The 23,326-nt window shown below is 44.2% G+C and overlaps 1 protein-coding gene across 2 annotated transcripts in view; it reads right to left on the bottom strand.

The window, feature by feature from the left end:
- Positions 1-23,326, bottom strand: part of STX12 (syntaxin 12) — a 177,938-nt gene that overhangs the window by 114,399 nt on the left and 40,213 nt on the right. For both annotated transcript variants that reach the window (XM_069225102.1, XM_069225103.1), the window contains exon 4: positions 2,882-3,019. In XM_069225102.1, coding sequence (XP_069081203.1) covers positions 2,882-3,019 — 138 coding nt within the window. The remainder of the gene's footprint in view (positions 1-2,881; positions 3,020-23,326) is intronic.

Below are 23,326 nucleotides of genomic sequence, written 5' to 3'. Positions count from 1 at the left end.
ACTAAAAGATGTATTTGCAAATTGTCAGTTCAGACGCCCCAAACTCCACATTTCTATCTGCTCTCAAACTGAATCTGCACTTTAAAGTTACTTAAAGGCAGCCCCCATGTTAACCTATGAGAGAGATAGGCCTTGCAACAGTGAAGACTGAATTTAGCAGTATTTCACTGTTACGACATGTAACACACATCAGTATATGTCCCACCTTTAACATACACTGCACCCTACCCACGGGACTACCTAAGGCCTACCTTAGGGGTTCCTTACATGTAGTAAAAGGAAATGTTTAACCCTGGCAAGTGGGTAAACTGTCAGTTTAAAACTGCATACACAGACACTGCAGTGGCAGGTCTGAGCCATGTTTACAGGGCTATTCATGTAGCACAATCAGTGCTGCAGGCCCACTAGTAGGATTTGATTTACAGGCCCTGGACACCTCTAGTGTACTTTACTAGCGACTTAACAGTAAATCAAATATACCAATCATGGATAAATCAATCAACAGTACAATGTCAACAGGGAGCACTTGCACTTTAGCACTAATCAGCGGTGGTAAAGTGCGCAGAGGCAATAAACCAGCAAAAACAATCAGAAAAAATAGTAAGGTTAAAAGTTTGGGCATAACCATGCAAAAAGGGCCATTTTCAACACAACTTCCAGAATAAGATGTTCACTGGCGAATTTGGATGACTACAAAGAGGTCTCTGAGTGGGCGTTTGATGTATTCTTAAAAATTAGATATGTTTTTTGTGTCCCAAGTGGCTTACTCGCAGCAACGGTGCCTGTCCCTTTAGCTTTGTTTAAACTTTACAATTTTTAAGTTGCCATTTACTTACATAAGTCTCAAATGTTTTCTTGAGCAAATTGAGCTGATGCTATGTGCTACATCAATTAATAATGCAGTCCCTGCCACTGGAGTTGTTCCTGGTTGAACAGTGTTTTGTTTCAACTTCATCACTGTGTACTTCTTTTGATCTAAGGATGTCTCTATGGTTCTTTGAGTCCAATATTTGACTCTGGAGCTTCTGTAGTTATTTTGGAATGGGCATTATTATGGGAGTTACTGTTGCCTGCACCACCAGTTAACCCAAGTGAGGATACATTATCATTGTTGGTAAACTGCTTCAAGTTGAGGGAGTTTTTTGTCCCGCGATAAGCCAAGAACTGATTATTTTCTGTTTTAGGCAAATAGGATTGCATTGCAAGCTAGTCAGTGATTGTGAGGGTGTTAAACTGCATTCCCCTCTGTTGATTTCAACCAGTGGTAACTTGTCACAGTTTAAAGGCTGAATTCTTATTTAAGTTACTCCTTCTGTTGCCACCTCCTTGCGATCCTTTGAATCCATCAATGATTCAAGCTTATACACCAGCAACATTGCTGTGGTTCATATGTCTGATCCCTCCTGGTATTTAAGCGTGAACTGGGGATCTGGTCTCAGGATTTTTTTGCAGTTTGCAGCAGTTGTTTAGCACTTTGAATGGAGCCCTAGATGGAGTTATTCTATAGCTTTTGTTGGCACCTCTTCATTCCTTTGGTCTCTGATAATTTTCAAAATGTATCACCAAATAGGAAGAATTTGCTAAAAAATAAAACAATCCTGCCCAGTTTTTTTATGTCAGATCCTGCTGAAGGCATTAACTAATGATAAGTCAACCAGTTCACCATTTTACCATGCACTGTAGATCAAGCCTGTGGTCAGGTGAGTAGGTGGTGCTGGATAGACTACTTCAGAGCACGCTGTGAGCTTCTGCCTTCCGGGAGAGCTGCCTCAGTCCGCAAGATAGTTCTCCAATACAATAATGCTCTGCCCCCACCCCAGCTCACCTGCACGATGCATTGGAGGCGCGCCTAAAGAGGGAGGGGAAGTGAGAGCCAGACCAGCTCACCCTGACACCAGCCCAGTTGACTCACAGGGGCCTAAGTTGCCCAGTCCTGTCTTGCGCTTCTCTCCAACTCCTCACTGGTACTGTGAGTTTCCCCTGCCTTTGCTGTGCTCACCGCTAAGCATCCGCTTAACAAGGGCCACCAGAGACCGACATCGGGGGCAAAGGACAGGTGAATGGCAGGAACATGGCTAACTGCAGGCAAAACAATGCAGGGGGTTGGAGCAGGGATGGTGGCAGAAGAAAAAGCATCCAGGCATGAGTGTGCTCTGGTAACATCCGTGGGGCTACAGGGCTACCCGTGGCACGCGCAGACTCATTGGCAGAGGAACAACACAACAGCAGTGCCAGCGGAGGTAAATACAACCTACTATTCTACACATTATGGAATCAAAGTCATACATAGACTACATGTAGTCCCCCTACTGAAGTGATTTGTTGACAAGAGCCAATGTAACAATCATGACATTTTCCAAGGACTGAGTCTGTTGATTTTAATGTATGATAAGTTTCTTGTTTTCTAGCTGAAAAGAATCAAGAAGCCAGCCATTTCCCAAGGGGGTACTACTTTTCAAGTTCTTGAAGTTGTCAAAGTATTCACCTTAACAAAAAAAAAAAAGAAGTCTTCACAGGTTAATACCTTCTTTTTCATGTCTAGATTTAAATGAGAAGCTCTGTCTTCCTAATATCACAGACCACCTGTAGAAGTTTCTCCAGTTATTCCTGGCATGATCTGTGGGTTGTAAATACCACCCGAACCCAACCAAATATACATTAATTCAATAATGATCCATCATTTCCCACGCAGATGTATTAAAAAAAGGACTAGTATTTTTCAGAAAATGGCTCTATGGATCTCTAGGTTTGTACACACTCTGTGACTGACATATGCATGCTCTGCTGGTTGGCAAACTTTAATCACACAAAGTTGACAATCCTCAAGCAAAAATGAAGTAAAGCAACATTGCAATTTCAGTAATATTGAAATGGAACTCACAGAAAGCCGTGAGCCAGCACGTGCTCTTGCCACAGTCTCCTTTTCCTTGTCAGAAACCTTCCTCTGAATTGTTTGGAAGTTGTTCAATGCCGAAGAAAAATCACTCATTAAACGTTCCTTTTGAAGCTTCTGCTGGCGCTGCAAAATAAATAAATAATTAAAACCGGACTATTGAGTATTATATCCATTAAGTCATGCCAGGATGTTTAACAAGGTAAATAAGTTCTTGTTAAAAAGAATAACAATTTTAGTAGAGACAGTCCTAGTTTTGTTAAAGAACAACACAGACAGTGATGAGCATCATAATAATACAAAAACAATGACAACTGCTCAAAAACTAATTTCCAAGTTCTGAATGTTTTCTGCTATAAGCCGTAACAGAAAACATATTTACCTTTATTTTTTATGGCAACCAGTCCTGGAGTCAATAGTGTCAATCTTTACCACTTACTTACAAATATACTGTCAGCATACGCTTCGTTGCACATGAGCCTTCACCATCTACCTCACCATCACCATCTACCTACTTCTTTCAGTTTAGTTTTCAGTGTCACTTACTAGGGACTATATTGGCGAAATATACCACCTTCCTTTTAAATTGATCTTTAAATAAGTTTGTCTTTATAATTATGAATGCACATTAACTATACAATTTCTACAAATTTATAGAGCCTCAGAAAGCATGCTACAGTTTGCCATTAGGAAAATTAGTGACATTAAATACTTTAACCCCTTCGCTGCCAGGCCTTTTCCCCCTCCTGTGCCAGGCCTTTTTTTGCCTATTTGGGGCAGTTCGCGCTTAGGCCCGCATAACTTTTTGTCCACATAAGCTAACCAAGCCAAATTTGCGTCCTTTTTTCCAACATCCTAGGGATTCTGGAGGTACCCAGACTTTGTGGGTTCCCCTGAAAGAGGCCAAGAAATTGGCCAAAATACAGGGAAAATTTCGTTTTTTTCAAAAAAATTGGAAAAAGTGGCTGCAGAAGAAGGCTTGTGGTTTTTCCCCTGAAAATGGCATCAACAAAGGGTTTGCGGTGCTAAACTCAGCAGCTTCCCAGCTTTCAGGAACAGGCAGACTTGAATCAGAAAACCCAATTTTTCAACACAATTTTGGCATTTTTCTGGGACATACCCCATTTTTGCAATTTTTTGTGCTTTCAGCCTCCTTCCAGTCAGTGACAGAAATGGGCAAGAAACCAATGCTGGATTCCAGAAACCTAAACATTTCTGAAACGTAGACAAAATTCTGAATTCAGCAAGGGGTCATTTGTGTAGATCCTACAAGGGTTTCCTACAGAAAGTAACAACTGAAAAAGAAAAATATTGAAATTTAGGTGAAAAAAACATAAATGTTTCTCTACGTTTTACTCTAACTTTTCCCTGCAATGTCAGATTATCGAAAGCAATATACCGTTACGTCTGCTGGACTCCTCTGGTTGCGGGGATATATAGGGCTTGTAGGTTCATCAAGAACCCAAGGAACCCAGAGCCAATAAATGAGCTGCACCCTGACGTGCGTTTTCATTCTATACCGGGTACACAGCAATTCATTTGCTGAAATATAAAGAGTACAAAATTGCTATCAAGAAAACCTTTGTATTTCCAAAAAGGGCACAAGATAAGGTGTTGAGGAGCAGTGGTTATTTGCACATCTCTGAATTCCGGGGTGACCATACTAGCATGTGAATTACAGGGCTTTTCTCAAATAGATGTCTTTTTTACACACTCTCCTATATTTGGAAGGAAAAAATTTAGAGAAAGACAAGGGGCAATAACACTTGTTTTGCTAATCTATGTTCCCCCAAGTCTCCCGATAAAAATGATACCTCACTTGTGTGGGTAGGCCTAGCGCCCGCGACAGGAAACGCCCCAAAGCGCAACGTGGACACATCCAAATTTTTGGAAGACAACAGAGGTGTTTTTTGCGAAGTGCCTACCTGTAGATTTTGGCCTCTAGCTCAGCCGGCACCTAGGGAAACCTACCAAACCTGTGCATTTCTGAAAACTAGAGACCTAGGGGAATCCAAGGAGGGGTGACTTGCGGGGCTCGGACCAGGTTCTGTTACCCAGAATCCTTTGCAAACCTCAAAATTTGGCTAACAAAATCACATGTTCCTCACATTTCTGTGTCAGAAAGTTCTGGAATCTGAGAGGAGCCAAAAATTTCCTTTCACCCAGCGTTCCCCCAAGTCTCCCGATAAAAATGATACCTCACTTGTGTGGGTAGGCCTAGCGCCCGCGACAGGAAACGCCCCAAAGCGCAACGTGGACACATCCAAATTTTTGGAAGACAACAGAGGTGATTTTTGCGAAGTGCCTACCTGTAGATTTTGGCCTCTAGCTCAGCCGGCACCTAGGGAAACCTACCAAACCTGTGCATTTCTGAAAACTAGAGACCTAGGGGAATCCAAGGAGGGGTGACTTGCGGGGCTCGGACCAGGTTCTGTTACCCAGAATCCTTTGCAAACCTCAAAATTTGGCTAAAAAAACACATGTTCCTCACATTTCTGTGGCAGAAAGATCTGGAATCTGAGAGGAGCCAATAATTTCCTTTCACCCAGCGTTCCCCCAAGTCTCCCGATAAAAATGATACCTCACTTGTGTGGGTAGGCCTAGCGCCCGCAACAGGAAACGCCCCAAAGCGCAACGTGGACACATCCAAATTTTTGGAAGACAACAGAGGTGATTTTTGCGAAGTGCCTACCTGTAGATTTTGGCCTCTAGCTCAGCCGGCACCTAGGGAAACCTACCAAACCTGTGCATTTCTGAAAACTAGAGACCTAGGGGAATCCAAGGAGGGGTGACTTGCGGGGCTCGGACCAGGTTCTGTTACCCAGAATCCTTTGCAAACCTCAAAATTTGGCTAAAAAAACACATGTTCCTCACATTTCTGTGGCAGAAAGATCTGGAATCTGAGAGGAGCCAAAAATTTCCTTTCACCCAGCGTTCCCCCAAGTCTCCCGATAAAAATGATACCTCACTTGTGTGGGTAGGCCTAGCGCCCGCGACAGGAAACGCCCCAAAGCGCAACGTGGACACATCCAAATTTTTGGAAGACAACAGAGGTGATTTTTGCGAAGTGCCTACCTGTAGATTTTGGCCTCTAGCTCAGCCGGCACCTAGGGAAACCTACCAAACCTGTGCATTTCTGAAAACTAGAGACCTAGGGGAATCCAAGGAGGGGTGACTTGCGGGGCTCGGACCAGGTTCTGTTACCCAGAATCCTTTGCAAACCTCAAAATTTGGCTAAAAAAACACATGTTCCTCACATTTCTGTGGCAGAAAGTTCGGGAATCTGAGAGGAGCCACAAATTTCCTTCCACCCAGCGTTCCCCCAAGTCTCCCGATAAAAATGATACCTCACTTGTGTGGGTAGGCCTAGCGCCCGCTACAGGAAACGCCCCAAAGCGCAACGCGGACACATCCAAATTTTTGGAAGAAAACAGAGGTGTTTTTTGCGAAGTGCGTACCTGTAGATTTTGGCCTCTAGCTCAGCCGGCACCTAGGGAAACCTACCAAACCTGTGCATTTTTGAAAACTAGAGACCTAGGGGAATCCACGATGGGGTGACTTGTGGGGCTCTGACCAGGTTCTGTTACCCAGAATCCTTTGCAAACCTCAAAATTTGGCTAAAAAACATATTTTCCTCACATTTCGGTGACAGAAAGTTCTGGAATCTAAGAGGAGCCACAAATTTCCTTCCACCCAGCGTTCCCCCAAGTCTCCCGATAAAAATGGTACCTCACTTGTGTGGTTAGGCCCAGCGCCCGCGACAGGATATGCCCCAAAACACAACGTGGACACATCACAGAAAACAGAGCTGTTTTTTGCAAAGTGCCTACTTGTAGATTTTGGCCTCTAGCTCAGCCGGCACCTAGGGAAACCTACCAAACCTGTGCATTTTTGAAAACTAGAGACCTAGGGGAATCCAAGGAGGGGTGACTTGTGGGGATCGGACCAGGTTCTGTTACCCAGAATCCTTTGCAAACCTCAAAATTTGGCTAAAAAAACACATGTTCCTCACATTTCGGTGACAGAAAGTTCTGGAATCTGAGAGGAGCCACAAATTTCCTTCCACCCAGCGTTCCCCCAAGTCTCCCGATAAAAATGATACCTCACTTGTGTGGGTAGGCCTAGCGCCCGCGACAGGAAATGGCCCAAAACACAACCTGGACACATCACATTTTTTCATAGAAAACATGGCCTACCTGTGGATTTTGGCCTCTAGCTCAGCCGGCACCTGGGGAAACCTAGCAAACCAGCGCATTTTTGAAAACTAGAAACCCAGGGGAATCCAAGATGGGGTGAATTGTGGGGCTCTGACCAGGTTCTGTTACCCAGAATCCTTTGCAAACCTCAAAATTTGGCTAAAAAAACATGTTTTCCTCACATTTCAGTGACAGAAAGTTCTGGAATCTGAGAGGAGCCACAAATTTCCTTCCACCTAGCTTTCCCCCAAGTCTCCCGATAAAAATGATACCTCACTGGTGTGGGTAGGCCTAGCGCCCGCGACAGGAAATGGCCCAAAACACAACGTGGACACATCACATTTTTTCATAGAAAACAGTGCCTACCTGTGGATTTTGGCCTCTAGCTCAGCCGGGCCCAGGGGGGGCAGAAATGGCCTAAAATAAATTTGTCCCCCACCCCCCAACCCCCACGGGAGCGACCCTTGCCTATGGGGTCGCCCCCCCTTGCGTGACATTGGTGCCAAAAAAAAAATCCCCGGTGCCTAGTGGTTTCTGCCCCCCTTGGGGGCAGATTGACCTACAATCGGCCAATCTGCCTCCAAGGGGGGGCAGAAATGGTCTAAATACAATTTGCCCCCCAGGGGAGCGACCCTTGCCTAATGCGTCGCTCCCCATCTCTAAAAAAACAAACAAAAAAAAAAAACCCACACAAAAAAATAGGCCGATCTGCCCCCAGGGGGGCAGGAATGGCCTAAAATAAATTTGCCCCCCCACCCCGGGAGCGACCCTTGCCTGCAAGGTCGCTCCCCTTGCGTGACTGCGCAAAAAAAAGATCCCTGGTGCCTAGTGGTTTCTGCCCCCCTTGGGGGCAGATTGACCTACAATCGGCCAATCTGCCTCCAAGGGGGGCAGAAATGGTCTAAATACAATTTGCCCCCCAGGGGAGCGACCCTTGCCTAATGCGTCGCTCCCCATCTCTACAAAAACAAACAAACAAAAAAAAAACCACAAAAAAAACAATTTGCCCTGGCGCCTAGAGGTTTCTGCCCCCCCGGGAGCAGATCGGCCTAATACCAATAGGCCGATCTGCCCCCAGGGGGGGCAGAAATGGCCTAAAATAAATTTGCACCCCCAACCCCCCCGGGGAGCGACCCTTGCCTGCAAGGTCGCTCCCCTTGCGTGACGGCGCAAAAAAAAGATCCCTGGTGCCTAGTGGGTTCTGCCCCCCTTGGGGGCAGATTGAGCTACAATCGGCCAATCTGCCTCCAAGGGGGTCAGAAATGGTCTAAATACAATTTGCCCCCCAGGGGAGCGACCCTTGCCTAATGCGTCGCTCCCCATCTCTAAAAAAACAAACAAACAAAAAAAAAACCACACAAAAAAAAAATTTGCCCTGGCGCCTAAAGGTTTCTGCCCCCCCCCGGGGGCAGATCGGCCAAATACCAATAGGCCGATCTGCCCCCAGGGGGGCAGAAATGGCCTAAAATAAATTTGCCCCCCAAGGGAACGACCCTTGCCTAAGGGGTCGCTCCCCTTACGTGAAAAACAAACAAACAAAAAATACTCCCTGGTGTCTAGTGGTTTCTGCCCCCCTTGGGGGCAGATTGGCCTCATAAAAATATGCCAATCTGCCCCCAAAGGGGGCAGAAATGGCCTAAATATAATTTCCCCCAATGGGAGCGACCCTTGCCTAAGGGGTCGCATCCCACACCTAAAAAACAAAAGAAAACAAATAAAAAAACAAACAAAAAAAAAGTATCCCTGGTGTCTAGAGGTTTCTGCCCCCACTGGGGGCAGAAAAGGCCTTAAAAAAAATGACCCCCTGGGAGCGACCCTTGCCCAAGGGGTCGCTCCCTTCTGTCAATTTCATATAAAAAAAAAGAATCCCTGGTGTCTAGTGGGGTTTCAAAAGCCGGATTGCAAGCAATCCGGCTTTTGAAACCCTCGGAGAGACTTCAAAGGGAAGGAAATACATTTCCTTCCCTTTGAAGCCCCTCCGGGCCTCCCCCACGTGATCGAAAGAGAAATGCTGAGCATTTCTCTTTCGATCGCGCTGGAAGCTCTGCTTCCAGCGCGATGGGGGAGTTTGTGTGATTGTCAGCGCGCTTCTCCCGAGGGCAGCATTCAGGACGTAATGGTTACGTCCATGGCGCCACACGGGCGCTGCCATGGACGTAACCATTACGTCCGTGGCGGGGAAGGGGTTAAAAGAGGGATGTCTAGTGTTGTTCCAAAGGGTCGCATTCATGCCTAAGTAAGTGGTTACCATGAAAATGAGGGTCTTGTGGACACCACTGCTATGGTATTCACTGTAAAAATTATAAACCAGTAACAAAGAAGTGGCAAGCGCCATCTCATCACTTTGAATTGCAACCCTTACACAGACTAACCCACGTGGGCAATGGACAAACATACAATGTATATGGGTATCTCAAGATAGTGTGTGGGGGCAGGGATAGGACAGTGACATTAGAGGAATCAAGAGTTGTTCAAACCAAAAAGATCAAATGCAGAGTTCAGGTCAGTTGCACGACTCCTCCACTTACGACATTTCAATCTCTCGGTCACTTCTTTCCAACTTTTTTTCATTCTTGCTTATGAAAAATATACTCACCAGAACAAATAATTGCCCAGTTAGGATCTTTACTTCTACTGTCATGTTTTAATACCATTCAATGCATTCAACTTTGGGCATAGGAAATCTGGGTAATGATTTCACTTCAAATAAATCAAGTACTGAACTCAAATGATACATTCATTTGTTAAATAGTACCCAGTGGCTGTTTGCTTAAATCAGGTATAGCCATAATGATGGTGGGAACTTCCAATTATTCATTACCTCCTTGCACCATTGTAAAACATGCTACACGTTTCTTGCAAAATCAGTTCTGTCTTGTGTTCCTTCACAATCTATGAAGTCCAACGGACTTCATGAACAGTTGGAACTATGCTGCCCAGATGAATAAACGAGTCAGGGACATCTGTCAGTAAATTACTGTTCAGGCACACGTTGGACTCGGCTGCAGAGGAGCGGACCAGAGGCGTTTAAAATTCTTTCGCACGCCCACTTCGCGGGACACGTCGGACTCATTGCAGAGGGGCGGGACCAGAGCCCCTTAAACTTCCCTTGCGCGCCCGCTTCGCGCGACGTGTTTGACTCGGCTGCAGAGGGGCAGGACCAGAGCCCTTTAAAATTCCTTTGCGCGCCCGCTTTGCGGGACGCGCGCTGGGCCAAGGGTGGGCCCGTCCTGCGCCCATCGGCGCCTGGAAGAGGCTGGGCTGGGCCACCCCTCTTTATTTTATGGAGTAGGTTCCAGTGATTAGAACTTGAATATACAGCAGTGAGGCCTGAGGAGTTTAAGCTTACTTCAGGTGAGCGTAATATTGCAGTGTCCTAGCAGAGCCCTAGTGGGGAGGAACAGAGGAGCTAAGCGTGTACAGGTGAGACTTTGGTCAAGGAGCCTCCAGGAAAGCGAGCCAACGCGACATTCGGCACGGGGAAGCGCAGGATCTTGCTAGGGGAGGGACCAAGCCCCTTTCAATTCAACATTGCCCGTCCTCTGCCCGTTACTGATTAGGAAGAGACAGGGCAGGGCCGACTCTCTGGGTTTTCTTTTCCCCGTTATATTCACCCTTGAGAAATTTTATTAACTCAGTTAGGATGGGGAAAAGGAAGGCTAGTGGTAATCCTATTGGGCAGGGAGGGGCGAAGAAACTACCCCGACATGTTGCGGAGAACTGCACACTGACTCAAATTGACAACTTAATAGAGGATGTAGAGAGCCTGCTAGCCACTAAACCTTGCAAGTCCTCCAAGAGAGGGATTGACGTTGCAACTAAAGACATTATGGGGGCCATTCTGACCCCGGCGGGAGCCGCCCGCCTGGAGGGAACCGCCAGAATACCGCTGCGCGGTCAAAAGACCGCCGCGGGTATTCTGGGTTTCCCACTGGGCTGGCGGGCGACCGCCAAAAGGCCGCCCGCCAGCCCAGTGGGAAACACCCCTCCATGAGGATGCCGGCTCCGAATGGAGCCGGCGGAGTGGAGGATGTGCGACGGGTGCAGTGGCACCCGTCGCGTATTTCAGTGTCTGCAAAGCAGACACTGAAATACAAAGTGGGGCCCTCTTATGGGGGCCCCTGCAGTGCCCATGCCATTGGCATGGGCACTGCAGGTGCCCCCAGGGGCCCCACGACACCCCATACCGCCATCCTGCTCCTGGCGGGCGACCCGCCAGGAACAGGATGGCGGTATGGGGTGTCAGAATCCCCATGGCGGCGCAGCAAGCTGCGCCGCCATGGCGGATTCCCATGGGCAGCGGAAAGTCGGCGGTACACCGCCGGCTTTCCGCTTCTGGCCGCAGGTGTACCGCCGCGGTCAGAATGCCCGGCGGAGCACCGCCAGCCTGTCAAGGACCGCCGGGGTCGGAATGACCCCCTAAGTCTTTTTTCATCCCTGCGAATAGAGAGCTGCTGCCAGAATCACCACGAGGAACTCAGTTGGAGTCCATCACATCAGAAACCCCTACCAACTTTGTAGAGAGCCCCATTCTGAGCGTGTCTAACCACCAGGACAGCGCATTACTTCCCATAAATTGTTCTATTAGTTTCTTACCCCTTGTCTCCCTAGCAACCTCTAGTATAGAGAAGAGTGTACCAAGGGCAGCTGAGGCGGCATTAACATACTCAGTCACTCAGGGGGAACGCCCTGTTGAGGTGCAGCTAGTACAAATAAGAGCAGAGATAGTGAGCATAAGAGAGTACCTTACATCTTTCAGTCACATGAAACAAGAGAAGCTGGACGGCATAACTGCCGCAATAGGGGACATCCTCTTTTAAATCTGAGTTTAACTCTCTATCTATGCAAACCCAGCAAAATGAAATGCCTATGGCAGGAAAACATAGGGGAAAGAGGGCTGGAGTGGCATTACAAAACTGCCAATGAGAAGACTGTGTAGCCCCCGAAGTGGTTATTTCAAATAAACGTGCTACCAATTTGATAAGAGGGGCAAATCATGAAGTGTACAGAAATAAGCCTTTAGACAACAGCAATAAAGACCCCCAACGGAGCACCTTGTCAAGTCAGATCAAGCATAGTCAGTATGATGTATACATGATGAACATTCCAAAGTTAAACTACGATTCCATGGAACAAGGGGACTCACTTAAAAATAAAGTACAGGGAGTGCAGAATTATTAGGCAAGTTGTATTTTTGAGGATTAATTTTATTATTGAACAACAACCATGTTCTCAATGAACCCAAAAAACTTATTAATATCAAAGCTGAATATTTTTGGAAGTAGTTTTTAGTTTGTTTTTAGTTTTAGCTATGTTAGGGGGATATCTGTGTGTGCAGGTGACTATTACTGTGCATAATTATTAGGCAACTTAACAAAAAACAAATATATACCCATTTCAATTATTTATTATTACCAGTGAAACCAATATAACATCTCAACATTCACAAATATACATTTCTGACATTCAAAAACAAAACAAAAACAAATCAGTGACCAATATAGCCACCTTTCTTTGCAAGGACACTCAAAAGCCTGCCATCCATGGATTCTGTCAGTGTTTTGATCTGTTCACCATCAACATTGCGTGCAGCAGCAACCACAGCCTCCCAGACACTGTTCAGAGAGGTGTACTGTTTTCCCTCCTTGTAAATCTCACATTTGATGATGGACCACAGGTTCTCAATGGGGTTCAGATCAGGTGAACAAGGAGGCCATGTCATTAGATTTCCTTCTTTTATACCCTTTCTTGCCAGCCACGCTGTGGAGTACTTGGACGCGTGTGATGGAGCATTGTCCTGCATGAAAATCATGTTTTTCTTGAAGGATGCAGACTTCTTCCTGTACCACTGCTTGAAGAAGGTGTCTTCCAGGAACTGGCAGTAGGACTGGGAGTTGAGCTTGACTCCATCCTCAACCCGAAAAGGCCCCACAAGCTCATCTTTGATGATACCAGCCCAAACCAGTACTCCACCTCCACCTTGCTGGCGTCTGAGTCGGACTGGAGCTCTCTGCCCTTTACCAATCCAGCCACGGGCCCATCCATCTGGCCCATCAAGACTCACTCTCATTTCAGCAGTCCATAAAACCTTAGAAAATTCAGTCTTGAGATATTTCTTGGCCCAGTCTTGACATTTCAGCTTGTGTGTCTTGTTCAGTGGTGGTCGTCTTTCAGCCTTTCTTACCTTGGCCATGTCTCTGAGTATTGCACACCTTGTGCTTTTGGGCACTCCAGTGATGTTGCAGCTCTGAAATATGGCCAAACTGGTGGCAAGTGGCATCGTGGCAGCTGCACGCTTGACTTTTCTCAGTACATGGGCAGTTATTTTGCGCCTTGGTTTTTCCACACGCTTCTTGCGACCCTGTTGACTATTTTGAATGAAACGCTTGATTGTTCGATGATCACGCTTCAGAAGCTTTGCAATTTTAGGAGTGCTGCATCCCTCTGCAAGATATCTCACTATTTTTTACTTTTCTGAGCCTGTCATGTCCTTCTTTTGACCCATTTTGCCAAAGGAAAGGAAGTTGCCTAATAATTATGCACACCTGATATAGGGTGTTGATGTCATTAGACCACACCCCTTCTCATTACAGAGATGCACATCACCTAATATGCTTAATTGGTAGTAGGCTTTCGAGCCTATACAGCTTGGAGTAAGACAACATGCATAAAGAGGATGATGTGGTCAAAATACTCATTTGCCTAATAATTCTGCACTCCCTGTAATTCACTGGATAAGGGGTGTAAAGAAATGTAGGTCCATTATACGGGATGATATAGTAACTGCCCAGAGATATTCAAGTGATAGCTCAGAAACAGATCTCATAGGGCTGAAATTGTGCAGCCAGAGCATAGTAAAAGGTCTTCTAGCGCTTGAGCAAAGATTGAGACCTGGTACCTTATCCCAAGTGACTCTTTACCCAAACGATTTTGCCATCAATAGCTAGCTTGTTTTCTAGAGGCAGCCCTAACAACCCACTGCTTTCCAGTATATGCACCTCAAGGCGGGGCCGTAGAAGTAGCTCAATCTCAATTGTGGATTGACGTAAAGCCCCCATAGCGAAGGCAGGGAGGGATGATGTACTTACTAAAAGGGTTATATAACCCTGTGCCCTAAGCAATCTGTCACTGGGCATTGTGGGAGCAGAGGTAGGAATGCATTGCATTGGCCAAGTAGAAGGGAAGGATTGTGGACCAGCATCCTCTACAAATAAGACCAATGAGAGATTGCAAAATACTGGGGATGGTAAGGATCCCCTAATTAAACTCTTATCTTGGAATGTGGCAGGTGTGCTATCCAAAACAACTAATCCAGAGTGGTGCAGCTTCATAGACCAACATCATATTATTCTACTACAGAAGACATGGGCCCCCTCTATGATTTATAGAGCAGGCTACTGGACCTTCCAGAAGGCTGCACTCCCATCGCCATCTGGAAGGGCATCAGGGGGCCTGATAACCAGGTTAAAGCACGATTTGTTCCCCAATGCAAAGGAGCTATTCACCCCCACTAGGGATATATTAGCTGTGGAGGTTGAATTTAGCAGTCCAAGGGGGCCCACTCGTATAGTATTTGCAAATATATATATTAGACCTGGCCCACAAAACACCTAGATTGCTCTGCTAAACTCGCTCACAGATTTTTTGAACCATTTACCAGGGGGGCAAGGCTTAATCGTTGCAGGAGACTGCAATATACAACTGAATTGTAAGGATGACCACCAGCAAGAAGGAATCCAGTTTGCAGACCCCTGGGACAGATATAGAAAAGGGTCATACTTGAGCCATTTAGATTATATTTTAGTAGATGATACACTTTGGAACTCTCTTATTGATATGGTTGTCTCTCCACGAGACGACAGTGACCATCAAGCTCTCTGTACATCCTTCTTAACTTCTACATTTAATTGTAACACGCTGACTAAATGGGTCAAGGGTAGCGATTAAATCGCGACAAACGACTTTAAAAATGTGAGGTGGGAAATGGTGGCAGACGATGTAAATTTTCAGTTATCAATATATAAAGTGGTTATATCGACGCTTCTCCCCCTGAAGTACACTGACTTTGCACTGGTTGACCTGATTAATTTGCACGATAGCTTGGTCAACCGATTAAGACCATATTTTCAGGTAGTAAAGAGACGGATAGACACAAGGAACAGATCGCTGAGATTGTTCTCTAGCTCCTGCTGACAGGCAAAATTACAGCTATTGGGAGCAATGAAGGGAGGGAGTCGCCGAGAGATAAGAACAACCAGGACTGTATGTAAAACACTGAAAAATGCCAAAAAAGAATGGGTAATCAAATACTGGAATGCTTTGGTAGATGCTCTCCATGAGAATGATACAAAATTGTTCTGGAAACTAGTGGCAGAAAAAGGACATTCCCAAAACGTGGAGAGCTATCTAGCAATCCAGCCAGAAACCTGGGTGTCACACTTTGGAAATTTGTACAGATTGGCTCAGACTAGCTGCATCACTGTTCCTCCACTAACATCAGAGGGGTCTTCTACTTCATATACACCCACTTTTGGGGTAGTTAATTCATCTAACTTTGATTTGGACCTTTTCACCCTAGAAGAAACAACTTTTGCTCTTCAAACGTTACGTAAAGGAAAGGCTCCTGGACTAGACGGTATCCCAGGTGACTTGTATTTGTCTCAACCCACAACTTGGTCTTTATATTTAAATGCACTTAGCAATGAGATTCTGAGTGGTGGTGGGCTTCCCCCCCCCACTTGGCAAGGAGCAATCATAGTCCCTGTTTTTAAAAAGGGGTCAAGGGAATTACCAACTAATTATAGACCAATAAGTTTAATTGATGTGAGCCAAAAAGTATTTTGTAAGCAGGTTCTGGTCAGACTGCAGACATGGATAGAGGACTTTCAGATCCTTTTCAACTTCCAGGCAGGATTCAGGAAAGGAGTGAGTACAGTAGACCAGGCGTTCAGGTTTAATCTCCTTTGCTGGAAATACCTGATACTCAACAGGAACCACTTGTATGTGGCCTTTATTGATCTGAAAGCCGCCTTTGATATGGTCCCACGGGACTCATTGTGGAATGTCTTGGAGTCTTACCAACTTGATAAAGAACTGTTGAGATTGATAAAGTATCTCCATGAGGGTACTTATGCTCAGGTACGCTGGTCTCAAGGCGGAGATCTGACAGAAGCCATACCTGTTGATAGGGGGGGGTTAGACAGGGGTGTGTCTTGGCTCCCACTGTTTAACCTCTTTATCAACGGTGTGGTAGACCAGCTAATGCATTGCAATCATGATGCACCAAAACTAGCGGGAGTCCCTGTCCCTACTTTAATGTTTGCGGATGATACTCTATTGATTTCAAGAACCCCAATGGGCCTCCAAAATGAACTTGATGCTTTTTCTAATTTCTGTACCAAGAGGGGCCTTGAAATAAATCCAACCAAGACCAAGTTTATGGCCTTTAATCTGCATAAGTCATTCAGGGGGAAAATGACCATAGCTGGACAATTGGTACAGAGAGTTAGCCAATTTGATTACTTGGGGATCAGTTTAACAGATGACCAACAGTGGTCGGCACAGATTGGAAAGAGCTTGTCTGTCCTCCGACAGAGGTCAGCAGTGATAGGGAGGAAAATTGCCAACATCTCGGAAGGGGAAATTTCACCTGCTATTACAGTATACAAGGTAGCGGCAGTGGCTGCTTCAATTTATGGTGCCGAGCTATGGGGGTATTGTAATTCTAGAAGTCTGACAACAGTAGAAAATTGCTTGATGCGTAACTTTTTGCGGTTGCCGATGAATACTCCTCTCACCCCCTTCAGATTTGATCTAGCTCTAAACGAGATCCATAATGAAATTGCCCTAAGACCTCTTATGTACTGGGTCCGTCTTTGGACATCTGAACATCTGTCCACTTATCAAGCGGCCTGCGTAAACCCAGGGGATACCCTATAACCCTAACCTGCCTAGGGTAAATACACAATCCATACAGAAAACCAATGACAGGTAGGGACAAATTCAATCCTTAAGTTGTAAGAACAGTCCTTAATTCTGTTACTTATGGATTTATTTCTTTACAAATTTATTTCGAAGATTTTTAATATAGCAAAAAGGATCTATGGTTAACAAATATGATTTAGTGAACAATACATAAATGAATATACATACAAAATTACTCACAATATACGCACAATCGACCACATATAAAATTAAAGATTTAACAATAAAAAACATCCTAAGATGGTACCCTACACATTACAATAGTGGTCACTATAGTGTAATTTCACATGTGATCCACTGCTCTTTGCTCAGGTACTAGGCTTTTTTTTACACTTTAACAATCAACGTATTGTGTTTTTCTTTCACACAAACGTGATATCGTGCGTTTCAAGTCTTTGCAATCTAATCCATTACTCGGTAAGCCCAATAACCTTGCTGGGAAGTCAACGCGTTTCGGCCTACTGATTTAGGGCCTCATCAGGACTGGAGAAGGGCAAAAAGTGGTTCTTAGTGGTAGGAACACCGGAGGAAACAAATCCTGTATGTCGTTCTCAAAGGATTGGAACTGCTGGCCCAACTTGCTTGTATTTATCGCCTCAAGACCATACAGTGCAGCTCGTGTCGGCACCGTTTTTCTTAAGCCTGCCGCGTCCTACTGTTGCTGGAACTCCAGCGCAGCTCATTCGAGATGCGTCTTCCGTAATCAAGTTGTTGCTAAGCGACGTCATCTTACAACTTAAGGATTGAATTTGTCCCTACCTGTCATTGGTTTTCTATATGGATTGTGTATTCACTTATCAAGCGGCAGCAGTTGAGCTTCTAGCGGATGGTGGTACATTAAAAATTCCTTGGTTTAAATACATTCGAGATATAAGACAATTTATTAAAATGGAGGAGGTGTGGAGAGATCCTTGTAAATTAACCAAGGAAGTAAAAGTACGCATAAGGCGGTGCTACTGGGAGACTATGTTGGGCAGACCTGGTCCAAAAAGGCCCAAGGTAGTAGGACATTACAGTTCTTAGATCATAAATGCAGTTCCAAGTTTGAGGCCTATATGGACAACATAAATCCTCCTTACCTCAAATGCCTTTTTATTAAATTTAGGCTAGGGATTTTGCCACTCAAGACATTCACTGCAAGGTGGAGTAAGGAGGACATCAACTTGAGTTCTTGCCATTTTTGTCATGAGCAACCAGAGACACTTGCACACTTTATGTTCTTTTGCCCTAGATACTTGGTTTATAGGTAGAAGTGGGTCATTCCCCTATGTATATCAATTGGGATAAGGAAATACAACACATCCTTATGAATTTTGATAAGCAATACAAGTGATAAGATAGTTTTTGCAGTCACAAGATATCTTCAAAGTGCATGGGCCATAAGAACTAGAGAAAATCTTGCAGACTGATTAGCAAATCCACAAGTACTTAAGACAGAAGTAGATATAAAGTGAAATCAAGATAGAATGGTTTTTAGTTTTCTAAAATTTGATTTGATTTTAGTAGAAACTCTGAGTTTTTTTTAACGTATTATGTGGTACCCTCTTTTTCTATTCTTAATTATTCTATTGTATGTTTATGGATTGTTGTTTTATTGGATACTTTTATGGCTTTTAGCCAAAATAAAGTTATTTATTGATATTGATACTGTTCAGGCACATTATCCATTTTATTGTATTTTATTTTTAAACACCAAAGAATCCACATGTTCTTGTTGAGCCCCAGTCTGATCCACGGAAAACTCGGTATTCCTAATACGGTGAATACATTTCTGTCAAGCCCTGATCTGGTATATACATTTCATTCAAACCCTGGCCAATTACTAACATAATTGACAAATGCCAGCAACATTAGTTCTAGCTTATTTGCATCTATTAAGAATTGCAATATAAACTAAAATGTGTGTTCCTTTCAAAAGAGCAATTATACAAACTAAAATTAGCATTGCAGTTTCAAAAGCTGTTATGTATAGTGAACTCTACGCATACTACAATTGTTTTTTAAAGAGTTACAATACATACCATAATAATATACCCTGAATGGTGGTGGCCCTGTGAATTTCTGTATTCCCATCACTAACACACTAACCCACAATCCAATCCAACCCCATTTTATGCCAATTCCACCAACTGCTTAAGAAATAGAGGTAGGTTCTAAACGAGTTTTGCCTGGACTGGCCACATCATCCACTGCACCCTAAACTTGTTCGGCAAGCCTTTAGCACACTCTGCCTCTCCCAGTAAGAGTTCAGTCTGAAACTGCCCATCTTATGAATTTCAGACTACATGACACTTACAGACATCACCCACTTCAAATGTCTGCTGAAATCCCCATCCACAGCTCAAACGCAATTTACAAGTCACTCCACATTATCTCTGGAATGCCTTGTCAGAATCATGTAAGCCTCTAGAATCATGGTCCTTGCTCCTTTGGAACAGTACGCCGCAAACGAGAAACTCAGTCTGCTTCTCTTGGAATCCCTCAATTTCGACTTCATCCTTATGAATGATCAGCCAGCCTAAATTCATGTAAATTTCTGGCAGCCAGATCCATGATCCATCCAAAACCTCATTTAAAGAGTTCTGATCACAATGCGGTCTGCCCTCTTGTGCTGTTGCCACTAATCCCGTCCACATGGCTTTTCTGTGCCCATGTAGTGCAATCACTTAATGTGGCATTCAGAAGATCCTCATTACCATTGAGTGACTTCTACAAATACATATTTTCTAATAATACAAAAGGATGTAGAAGGCACTTGAATAAAAAAAAATTAAAAAAAAAGAGAAAAAAAATCATCATATTACAAAATTTTATTTTCATTTAAAAAAAAAAAAAAAAGCACATGAAATGCGCTTTGCAGAAGTGTTGTTTCCTTAGGGACTATCATTTGATTATTCCAGATTTTAACTGTAGATACTAGGAACAATTAATTTGTTTACAAAAAAAAAGCACAGGACTCAGCTTACTTTTAAATAAATTATTTGCTGATTAACGTCAGCAAGTGGAGATGGATATGGCTTCATACTAATTCACAGGCAGCTCTCATGTTTTGGCGATGCAGCTCAATTAGAGCTTCACTAACCATTAACAGTAGTTTTCCGAGGAGGGCAGCAGCTCTCTCTGCCTCAATTAAGATCTGCACGGCACAGGCCTATTCAAAGTCATTAATTCAAATGATCACACCAGCCTACAGAGGATAGATGTGAGCTACATCCATAGCATGAGAGCCCAGGGTGTGTGGCTGCTATTCAGAGGTACAGTCAAAACTGGTGTGCAGAGCTAGTGGTTCACTATCTAAGAGCATAGGGTAAATAGCAGAATTCCAGATGCAGCTAGCAGGGCAAATGGAATTCAGGGAAGCTAACAGTGGGAGGTGGCCTCAAAGGGTCCATCCATGATTGCCTTGCTTCTAGCAGTTTCAGTAGCTGTGTCTGGGTAGGGATATTCTCATTAACTCATTCATTACTTTTGCCTTAAGCAGTCCATCAATCTTGACCTGCTTAACTCTGCAAGGCACTCTTACTTCATCTGCGGACAAAACCTTGCACTTAGCTTCACCAAAGTGCTGGTTCATGACCATCTTTTACTAAGTAGTTAACAGTAAATATCTTTAGTAATCAGTGTTGATATTATAGTCCTTTTTGTTGTATATATCACTCTATTTTAGCTTTCCTTTTTAACTTAGCATCTTTTCTAAATGGTGGCTTGCACGTTTTCCTCGAATCTGAGGATATGCCACACACAAGTTTATTCCTGGTAGGCACTGTTGCTTATTGTCTGCACAATTAGTTCCAGGGTCACACAATTAGAATGCAATGCCCTTGTTATATTTATGTTCTCGTAGGAGACGACTCGTTCACCCCAGACTAACTAAAGATGCTGTACTGCACCTCTGGCTCAGTAGAATAATCTGTGCTGAATTCGGTGAGAGGCACTTCACGCCAAAGTTATCATGGAAACTGCTGTGATCTGTGACTGAGATTCAGTCCAGCTAATCTGGTCTGGCAGTAGGGCACTCCTGCTATGCTCCCTCTAGTGGAGGGGTACTATTGGCAGATAAGAGTACCATCAGGAACAATTATTATGGTTGAACATTTTGTGTTTTACACCATTCTAATGATGCTCATTACAATTATGTGTCTCATCTGCTTAATGAATCGCAGCTCATGTATTATTTACAAGGATAAGATATTTTCGATAAATATTTGAAAATGAATTTTCATATCTTTACTTTGTGACACCTTGGACATGCAAAAGTGAAAAAAGAAAGGGTTAGATCTGTTTCCACTAATTCCTTGGGAATCAGAGTGGTCATGTTTGAGGTTACCGACAACATCTACAACCCTGAAAGTTAGGGGTTTAGATGTGGTACTTTGGGCTAGACAAAAAAAAAAACATTTACCAATGATATAACTAGACTCAGTCTCTATATTGTGAAGTTTATGTTGAGTTAATTTATAGCCTTAGTAAGTTCATAGGAACCGCAAGGTCTCCAGAATAGGTGTGACTCTAGGGAAATTGTGCCATCCCTGTGACACGTACTGCTTCTCTTCTTGGAAACACAGAGACCAGACACCACTTAGAGCCCAAAGCATTACCAAGAACTTTGTCTTCAGGCTTTGACTTTCTGGCAGTAGTGAAATTGAAGAATAAAGGCTTAATCTTGGTGAGGGATGTGGAGCAGAACACTTTACTCAGCAAGCACATTAATCATGATATACTCTTTAAGTAGTGCTCTTTTTTTGTAAATCATTTACATCAGAAATATGCTTCATAACTTTATAAAGTCTTAATGCACATTAGTTACTTAGTTACTGCTAGAATAAATGCAATACTTAACAGAGTACCTAACTTTCAGTGCACATTTAAAACAGGAATACAACCAGAGTGTATCTCATGCTACAGCCGACTTATAATTTCAGTTCAAGAGAGAGCAGGAATAAAAGTTAGATGTTTTAGTCTGGTTATGTTAAGACGTTTTTTTCAGAGGTCTCAGTGGGTGCTGCAGCGGAATGCAGAGAGCAGCCTATGTCAGGCACAGTCTGCGCTTGCAGCAAGCGTGCTGCTCTTCTCCCATGCAGCGTCATTCACCATTAAAATGATGAGTCAAGAACATAGTCCTCATGATGCTGTTGCGATCTTACAGAGGATTCTTTGCATCACTTGGGGAACAACAATGGCACTGAGGCAGATGAGGATCTTCACAAACTGCAGTTGTTCACAGGGACTTCTCAGGTGGGAGCGGGTGTGGTGACAAATGGCTCTAACACACATTGCTGTGGTTGATTTTGGAGACTTAGGGGACTCACAGGTGCACTGATGTGTGAGGCAGAACACAGACCTTCACACAAGAGTTCAGTCACTCAAACATCTCCAGGAGTGGTTATGGATAAAGTGTTGTGTGCAGCAACACACACAGCGACGTGACAACAGGGTCACATTCCCTGATAGGCTTCTTTTGGCTAGGTGTGGTGTAACCCTTTGGTCTCTGAAAGGCACAGTCCTTCTGAACTCCTCCAGGAGGAATGCTGGATCTCTGTAGCAGAAACAAACAGTGTCACCGTTCGGCGTGTGCAGCTTTTTCAAGTAAAAATTGCAGTGAATAAACTAAAGGAATCAACTTATAATCCAGCATAGCAGGATTCGAACACTCTTGCTACTCAAATGTAAAGTTGGTTTTCAACTTTTGGAGGGTGATTATTGAGTAAAAGTGCATTTCCTTATGATGTGCAACATACCCCTTACATCCGGGCCATAGGGACACTTACTAAGTTTATATGGATGAGGACCCAGATGTCCTCTGGCCAGTCAGGTGCTGTTACTGTGGATTCTCCAGCAGAACACTCTTTTTTCGGGGTTGGCAGAGAGCCCAGCTTGTTTGTAAGATGGTGTTGGACCTGGCCCATTTTGCAGGGTTACCCCAAACATTTTGACTTCCTCCTCTTTTTCTAGTCTTTTTGTTGGTTTTTATGACTCTGAGCATGTTGTCACTGCTAACCAGTGCTAAAGTGCATGTGCTCTCTTCCCTAAACATGGTAACACTGGTGTATCCACAACTGGCATTTTTCTATTTGCATGTAAGTTCCTTGCAAAGTGGTATACCTTATAATCAGGACCTGTAAATTGAATGCTGCTAGTGGGTCTGCAGCACTGATTGCGCCACCCACTTCAGCAGCCCTTAAACCTGGCTCAGGCCTGCCATTGCAGAGCCTGTGTGTGTAGTTTCCCTGCCACTTTGATTTGGCATTGAAAA

Source organism: Pleurodeles waltl, chromosome 3_1 (assembly GCF_031143425.1).
Source record: "Pleurodeles waltl isolate 20211129_DDA chromosome 3_1, aPleWal1.hap1.20221129, whole genome shotgun sequence".
Lineage (NCBI taxonomy): Eukaryota > Metazoa > Chordata > Amphibia > Caudata > Salamandridae > Pleurodeles > Pleurodeles waltl.
Note: the sequence above shows the minus strand (reverse complement) of the source record. Positions and strands in the feature narration are given on the sequence as shown.